This window comes from Austrofundulus limnaeus, unplaced genomic scaffold (genome assembly GCF_001266775.1).
Source record: "Austrofundulus limnaeus strain Quisiro unplaced genomic scaffold, Austrofundulus_limnaeus-1.0 Scaffold1, whole genome shotgun sequence".
In the NCBI taxonomy this organism is placed as follows: domain Eukaryota; kingdom Metazoa; phylum Chordata; class Actinopteri; order Cyprinodontiformes; family Rivulidae; genus Austrofundulus; species Austrofundulus limnaeus.
This window is the reverse complement of record NW_013952403.1, coordinates 4439757-4448023: the sequence shown is the minus strand read 5'-3', so window position 1 is coordinate 4448023 and position 8267 is coordinate 4439757. Positions and strand designations below refer to the sequence as shown.

Below are 8267 nucleotides of genomic sequence, written 5' to 3'. Positions count from 1 at the left end.
AATAATGTTTTGTCTGTTTTGTAACACAGATACTGTTACACATGCGAGACCCACACTCCCCCACGCTGCTCCCACTGCTTCGACTGCAAGGTGTGCGTGCTGCGGCGGGACCACCACTGTGTGTTTTTTGGCCAGTGCGTCGGCTACAGCAACTACCGCTACTTCCTGAGCTGCTTGTTGTTCATGTGGTCAGGGCTCCTCTACGCCATGGTGATGAACGCGGAGGTCTTCATTGTCATACTGAAGGAGGGCGTGACGTTACACAGCATTCTGCTGCTGCTCATACCCTGGATCATGCTGGTTTCTGGTATGATCCCACACCTTGTCCGTGTTGTAGCTTCAAAGCTAAATTCCAGCTAGGTTCGGTTCTGTTTCTGTTTCATGGGAATAATTCTGGCTAACTCAAATATTATACAATAAATTCGTATTTTTGGCAAGTGTAGTCTCGATGAGTCCACAAGTAAATCTTAAGCACTAATTTATTCCACTAATATCTGCTCTCTGTTCTCACTGTAGGCCAAGTCTCAGCGCGCGCCTTCGCTTTCGCCTTCATCGCCGACACATGTGTGGTGGGCTTCCTGCTGGTGTCCGCTTTCTTCTTCTTCCATCTCTTCCTGCTGTTTCGCGGTCAGACCACAAGGGAGTGGTTCTCGTCTCGCCGGCCCTACAACCTGGGGGTCTTCGGTAACCTGCGTCACATGCTGGGCCTTCGCTGGTACCTGTGCTGGCTCTCCCCGCTCATCCCATCCCCGCTGCCCGGAGACGGGATGAACTTCGAGGTCACAGGACCGCTGGAGCCCACCAAGTAACAGCGAGAGGCTCCGAATAGGCGGCGTGTCCTTGCTTTAGCGGTGATGGGTAATGGTGCCAGAAGAAGCTGTAGCGGGGATCGGCCAGAGGTTTTTCTGTAGCTTTTTATCCGTGCTGAGACAAATCAGATGTTGACCTGAAGATATCCTGTGCACTGAATGAGGCTGGCCTCTGAATATTATTACACATTAAGAAACAGTTTTCAACAGAAGCACTAAAAATGTTCCAGAACAGCACTGATAAGAATGTATTATTATTATTATATAAAACACTTGCAAGCTGACAATGACTCTTGGGGCGGTAGGGCTGTTGGGTGCGGTGATAAAGTCTACTTTATCTGGGCTTTCTCAAAATAAATGTAAGCGAAGCTGCCTGATTTTAAACCTCCCGTGCACTGTTCCTGATTAGACAACATGATTCCTCACATCTTCTGAACAGCTGAGTTTATTACACCAACCTTTTCACTGGATGTCGTGTGAAGAGCTGAAGTTGACACGGCAATGTCTTAAAGGACAATGAATGATAAATAGTAAACACAGGTAAGAGTACACAGTAAAATCATGTGTTTGAGTTTGAAAAGTAAAGTAACTCTGTAACAAACAGTGTTTAAATCATGTCTGTTGGAACAGACTCCATGTTTCACAGTTTGTTGGTCATTTAAAGATGTCCCGATTCTTTATAAACCACTAATTAAACTGACAACAGTGTTGTAATCTTTATAACTTCTCTTGTCTGACTGTAAAGTACAATTTTTACAAAACAACTAATTTTTTTTATTATTATTTTTAGCAGAAGCAGAATTATTATCACCTGCTACAGTTCAGTTTGTAAGGTGGCCTTTGGGTGATTCAACCTGTTCTTTACTTTATACCAGCTGGACTTTCGTCACTTCATTGGATTAAATGTTTATAGAGAGGGGTTTTTTTTTCACTATTTTGTCTTTATTTGAGATCCTTCATGCCTTGGGTTGAAAAGAAATTACAATATTTTGTTTTGACAGGTTCTTCTATGTGTTGCTAAATTTCTATTTTAGCCAAACATCTTTTTTTGAATGTTTTATTGTATCGATAAACATGGCTGCTTTGTGTGATGTTGGGTTTATGATTTGAACATGCATCATAAATTGTTTGAAGGGTTGTTTAAACCACTTTACTGTTTGTTTTTTTAATTTTGTATTTTCAAAGCTGTTGAGTTAATATGTTGTTTTGAAAAAATAAATTTGGATGTGGGAATTTTTTGCTGCCGCCTTAAGTCTTAAAACAAACAAATTTAAAAAATAAAAATAAAACTGTTATTCCAGCTCAACCCTGCTTAGCACGTCAGTAGCATGCTAGCTTGTAGCATCGAAACATGCAAGTTGATTTAGCCGAGGTGTAACTTTTCGTTTCCTGGTAAGAATATTTTATTGGCGATTTATATATTTCGAAAACAAATTTAAACAAACAAGTAGAGAAATGTCGGCGTAAGGTTTTTACAAACAACTGTCTGGGGTTTGCGCAACTCTGACGCTGACTGACAACCATTTAGCTAAAGTCAAAAACGGTAGCTACGTTACTAGCTTAGCCTAAGTAGCTCCATTTTTTTCGTCTTCTTAACTCCATAGACTTTATCATGTTTTTCTTTTACATATTAAACCCCGTGTTAATAACTCTAAATGGTGTTATTAAGTTGAGTCTATTTAGCAGCTTAGCAGCTCTTTAGTTTCGGTGTACTTGATAAATAATTAGCTGTACAGTCTTTAGAGGTTTAGCAAAGTTTGAACAAAACATTTTTAAATCATCCCTATTTTAGAACTTTACTTCAGAATTAATTGTGACAGACCTGTGTGACCCCATCTCCTACATAATTTTTTTATTTTATTTTTTTTATTTTGATATGGGGCATACAGGAGGAGTGAGCCAGAAGCAGGATGGAGGAAAATATGTGAGTAAATCTCCCTGAACACAACAACCCCACACAGTCAGATTAATTGATTAGGCAGTATACAGCGGGTAAAACAAGTCACCATTTTTCTCAGTAAATATATTACTAGAGGTGCTAATGACATGAAATGTTCACCAGATGTTGGTAACAACCCAAGTGATCCATACATACAAAGAAATCAAACCATAAATGTCCAGAAATTAAGTTATTTGTAATAATGTGGAATGGCACAGGGAAAAAGTATTGAACACATGAAGAAAGGGAGGTGTAAAAAGGCATGGAAAGCCAAGACACCAGCTGAACTCTCTCAGTAATTAGAAAGCAAGCCTGCCCCTTGTCAGTGCAAGTTAATATCAGCTGGTTCAGTCCCAAATGATGGCCAGGTATCACACAAGAACCATCTGATGATGGGTAAAAGTAAAGAGCTCTCTCAAGACCTTCACAACCTTATTGTTGCAAAGCATAATGATGGCATCAGTTACAGAAGAATGTCTAAACTTCTGAAGGTTCCAGTGAGCACTGTTGGGGCCATAATTCAGAAGTGGAAAGAACATCATTTCACCATAAACCGACCACGACCAGGTGCTCCTCGCAAGATTTCTGACAGAGGAGTGAAAATAATTATCAGAAGAGTTGTCCAAGAGCCAAGGAGCACTTGTGGAGAGCTTCAGAAAGACCTGGAATTAGCAGGTACGTTTGTTTCAAAGAAAACAATAAGTAATGCACTGAACCACCATGGCCTGTATGCACGCTCACCACGCAAGACTCCACTGCTGAAGAAACAGCATGTTGAAGCTCCTTTAAAGTTTGCTGCACAACATTTAAACAAGCCTGTGTAATACTGGGAGAATATAGTCTGGTCAGATGAGACCAACATTGAACTGTTTGGATGCCAGAATACACATCATGTTTGGAGGTCAAATGGCACTGCACATCAGCCCAAAAACACCATGCCAACAGTGAAGTTTGGAGGTGGGAACATCATGGTGTGGGGCTGTTTTTCAGCATATGGTACTGGCAAACTTCAAATAATTGAAGGAAGGATGAGTGGAAAAATGTACAGAGACATTCTTGATAAAAATCTGCTTCCATCTACCAGGATGATGAAGATGAAACGTGGCTGGACATTTCAGCAAGACAATGAGCCCAAACACAAAGCCAAGGAAACTCTCAGTTGGTTTCAGAGAAAGAAAATAAAGCTGCTGGAATGGCCCAGCCAATCACCTGACCTGAATCCAACAGAAAATCTATGGAAAGAACTAAAGATCAGAGTTCATAGAAGAGGTCCACGAAACCTTCAAGATTTGAAGACTTTGTGTGGAAGAATGGGCCAAAATCACACCTGAGCAATGCATGCCACTAGTTTCTCCATACAGGAGGCGTCTTGAAGCTGTCATTGACAACAAAGGCTTTTGTACAAAGTATTAGATAAATTTCAGTAAGTGTGTTCAATACTTTTTCCCTGTGCCATTCCACATTATTACAAATAACTTAATTTCTGGACATTTATGGTTTGATTTCTTTGTATGTATGGATCACTTGGGTTGTTACCGACATCTGGTGAACATTTCATGTCATTAGTACCTCTAGTAATATATTTACTGAGAAAAATGGTGACGTGTTCAATACTTATTTTACCCGTTGTATGATATCCAATTTCTGTGGTGTTTTTTTTCTTTTAAAGGTCTCAAAAGGAGATGCTGGAGAGAATAGCTGAGCTGGATTACAACAAGAGTCAGCTGAGGGACCTGAACGACGAGATGAGACAATGGCTGGAGGTTGCAGATGATGACATGGCAGCGCTTCGCTCTGAGAATGCCACGCTCAGAAAACAACTGAAAGTGTACGTCCTTGTATAATGACCACATATTAGTTCAATCGGTCTGTTTTTTGTTTCACTGATGGATTTAAAAGTGTCTGAGAATCACACCTTTTACCCATGAAAGGCGGTGTTTGTTTGCGTGTTTTGCAGAATGGAGGAGATCATCAGTGAAGCACAACAGGTCGAAGCAGAGCCTTATGGGTACCTGATGGCCAGCGACCTCAATGAAAACAGAAGCAGTGAAAAAAATATTCAGGATCAGGTATGTTAACAGAAAAATTATTTTAAAAAATCCATATGGATAAATCGATAAGATCATGTTTATGACTTCATGTGATGCTCAGGAGATGGAATCCACCATGTTGAAAGAAGAAAACAAGAAATTAACTACAAAGGTAGTTTTTTTTTTACTTGTTTGTCTGTAGAAATTCATCTTTAACCTGGTCAGCTGATGCGTTTTTGATCTGGTGAACCTGCTAGACAGCAGTTTACAAATATGTAAATAAAACAAGCTGTGCACTTAAATGTTTTTTTGCACTTTCAGATGAAGAACTTGGAGGAGGAGATAGACCAGGAGAAGATCACTTTGAGCAAGCTCAGGGCTGCGTTTCAGAGCCTGGAGGTAACACAACAGATGCGATCACTCCTCTCTGCTCGTCTCAACTATTTGATGAATACATTTTAATTATTGCAGCACAGATTGTCTAAACGTTACAAGTTTGAAAAGATTTACAAAAGGCTTTTAAATTTATGAATTGCATAAAAGAATAAAAAATCAGGCGGTGAGCCGTTACAGTATTGATTATTGTTACTGTGCCCTTTGTTTCGTCAGGATGAAATGGAGGAAGCTCAGTTAGAGCTGCAGCACAAACAAGAAGTTATTCACCAGGTAAGAAAATCAGGAGTCAGGATTTCGATTCATTAATTTATTACAAATAGAAATCTGTCCGTCTTAAAGTTTGACTGTTTTTAATGTTTTACCATCTTGTGTTGTCTGCGTGACAGAAAAACCTTGAGGTGGACCATCTGAAGGAAACTGTGGAGGAATATAACAACATCATTAAGGTAAAACTAAATTTTCATGCCTGTTCAATAGAAAACATATTGTTTATTTGAGCTTTACTAAGATTAAGTGTTTTTTATACAGTTTGTTAAATGAACTAAATGACTTAAATGTGATTATTTCAAAGGCCTGAATGTTTAAACTCTTGAATCGTGTGCAGCAGCGTAAATTTGAAATGTTGGTGCATTATACAAGTGAGGAACTATTGTGATAAAACGCAACAATTTTCTTTATTATCCGAGCTGTTAAAGCTGCCTTCTCGTGTTCTTCTGCTCCAGGACCTCAGGCTGATGAAGCAGGAGCTGACCCAGCAGCTGGAGGACAGACGAGACGAAGCCTCATTGTAATCCTCACATTTCCTTTCTTCAAAACGATCTGTGTAGCACAGGTGCTTATTATTTTTACTGCATGCTGCTGTGTGTTTTTCAGTGCTGTCCTCACTGAAGTGATGAGAGAAGAGGAGGAATCAGTCAGTGTTCATCTGTCCTTAGCGGAGGAAATTCAGATGCTGGTCTCAGCTGAAATGAAAACCAGCATGTTACCCACTACACATCTCACTCCAGTGACTACTGAAGAGGAAGAACATGTGAAAAGCTTATTTTTTTTTTTGTTTATTACGTTTATTACTTCAACAGCTATCTGACAACCCTGTTTGTGTCACAACAAACCCACACTCAAGCTGTTTGTTAGTGTAACACATGAAACTGTCTGCAGGAAGGGGCTGATGCTGAGGAGCTGCTGGAATCTCAAAGTCTCACAGAGAACTGTAAAACTAAAAGGTACGTCAGCTTTAAACCTTTGTCATTTCACTCGTGTTGCTTTTGTGTCTGATTTGTGTTTGTCTCGTGTCTTACCCAGTGGTTCACTCAGCAGCAGCCGGTTTGCTTGTACCCTGGAGACTGCCATCTACGGAGCGAGGCTGTTCATGCAGTGTATCTTTACATTTTCTTTTATTGTTCTAATAGTTTTGGGATGCTGTGCAGGAGACCTGCTTTCCATCAGTACTTTGCGGAGCAGTGCACGGCTCATGTTACAGCCTTACTTCTCTCTGCACTATGATGCCTTACCTCCCATTTGATCGCATACCAACGTGTTGGCTCAGTTCAAATGGCCGGCCACGGCTTGATGTTGAAGTCTGCTTTGTCTGCAGCAGATCAGAGAGATCTGGGGGAAAAAATATGATTCATACATGTTGTCAGATGTATGAATAAAGTAAAGTTACAGTTTCAAAGCCTTGTTATGTTTGAACTGTCATGACACAAAACATAATGGAGTCAAAGAGACTCAGCTTTTTGATTTTATCAATTTATTACAAAAGAAATGTTGAGCAGCGCACCCCAAAAGATTGAGACCAGTCTGAACAACAAAATCTGTCTAATCCAGATTTTCAAACATTTTTAAATAAATTCATCAGTGATAATCATCATCCCTTAAAGAGCAACATGACCTGGCATCAAACTGTGAACAGATATGGTCTGTGCCCTTTCTGTTACCTAATAAGAACATCTCTGAGGTCCTATCAGCAGTTTATCACCGAATCTTATTCTCCATAAACTTTGTGGGAAACTTGAATAATGCAAAGTTATAACAGCAAAAATTACATTTTTTTGAATGAAAAGTGGCATTGCTGAAGATGGTAAAGCCTAAAGTAGCAAAATAGTCATCTAATAGTAGCAAAATGCTCACTAGCGAAGCAGCAAAAAAATACAAATTTAATTAAAAACTAAAATATCAGGGCTTGGCTAACTAAAGTTGTAAAAGAGTAGCTGTAAGTCAAAAAGGTAGGTTGGCTAATATAGCAAAATGCTAGTGAGAAGTAAAGGCATGCAAGAAAATTTAAGACTAGCTAGAAGCAAAAAGTAACACGTTTACTAACAGAAGCAAAACACTAGCTAATAACTAAAATTAGGGAAAACAACTAAATATCAAAAGGCTGGACAAACTAAAAGCTATAAGTAGCAATGGGATAAAAGTCATGTGCTAGCTAGTGAAAAAACTAACAGAAGCAAAACACTAGCTAAAACATATCAAAATCGGGACAAGAAGACTAAACGTAACAAAAGGATAGCTAAGTCACAAGTTAGCTAGGCTAAAAGCTAACAGTAGCAAAACACTAGCTAATAACTAAAATTAGCAAAAGAATCAAAATTGGGACCAGATGAAGGTTAAACGTAACAAAGGGATAGCTAAAAGTCACAAGTTAGCTAGGCTAAAAGCTAACAGTGTAAAATGCTGAAAAATAGCAAAATGTTACCTATAGGTATCAAATCACTTGTTAAAATTAGTGAAATATGAGCTAAAAGTAGGCCTACCAAAAGGATAGCTAAAAGCTAGCTAGCAAGGCTGGCTAAAAGTAGTAAAATAGCTAAAAGCTAGTAGACAAAAGGCCTAGTTTAAAAAAATCTAAAATAGGAGTAAGCAAAAAAGGACAGTTTTTGTAAACTTAAATGAATTTTATAGGTTTTTATGTGTAAAGTAAAAAGTTAAATATTTTGAAAAGATATAAAAACTAAAAGTCACAGCACTTATTTCCTGAAGGAGCTGAATTGCTAAAATTGCACAAATTTTGCAGAAGTATCTTTTTAGGTTAGTGATTTCATATTTATTACCTAAGTTTAAATCAAATCATTTTAATGAGTGATTCAGAAC

At 38.8% G+C, this 8267-nt stretch overlaps 2 protein-coding genes across 3 annotated transcripts in view; both read left to right on the top strand.

The window, feature by feature from the left end:
• Positions 1 to 1898, top strand: part of zdhhc24 (zDHHC palmitoyltransferase 24) — a 5272-nt gene extending 3374 nt beyond the window's left edge. Inside the window, exons 2-3 of the mRNA XM_014006298.1 lie at positions 30 to 307; positions 517 to 1898. Coding sequence (XP_013861752.1) covers positions 30 to 307; positions 517 to 809 — 571 coding nt within the window. The 3' untranslated portion in view covers positions 810 to 1898. The remainder of the gene's footprint in view (positions 1 to 29; positions 308 to 516) is intronic.
• A 277-nt stretch (positions 1899 to 2175) lies between these two features.
• Positions 2176 to 6849, top strand: LOC106516052 (kinectin). 2 transcript variants are annotated; one of them, XM_014006228.1, is made up of 12 exons: positions 2176 to 2201; positions 2699 to 2733; positions 4418 to 4576; positions 4706 to 4817; positions 4900 to 4950; positions 5100 to 5177; positions 5388 to 5444; positions 5561 to 5620; positions 5897 to 5961; positions 6048 to 6204; positions 6333 to 6397; positions 6477 to 6849. In XM_014006228.1, the coding sequence occupies exons 2-12, from the start codon at positions 2720 to 2722 to the stop codon at positions 6694 to 6696; spliced, it is 1038 nt and encodes a 345-aa protein (XP_013861682.1). In that variant the 5' UTR covers positions 2176 to 2201; positions 2699 to 2719; the 3' UTR covers positions 6697 to 6849. The 2 variants fall into 2 exon arrangements, with proteins under 2 accessions (XP_013861682.1, XP_013861689.1); XM_014006235.1 differs by having other exon boundaries at positions 2177 to 2201; positions 2702 to 2733.
• Positions 6850 to 8267: the final 1418 nt, after the last annotated feature.

Excerpts from the sequence above, each read along its gene's own strand:
- LOC106516052 (XM_014006228.1), top strand. Across the intron at positions 5,962-6,047 it reads AGACGAGACGAAGCCTCATT|TGCTGTCCTCACTGAAGTGA; the intron begins GTAATCCTCACA and ends TGTGTTTTTCAG. Across the intron at positions 6,205-6,332 it reads CTACTGAAGAGGAAGAACAT|GAAGGGGCTGATGCTGAGGA; the intron begins GTGAAAAGCTTA and ends AACTGTCTGCAG.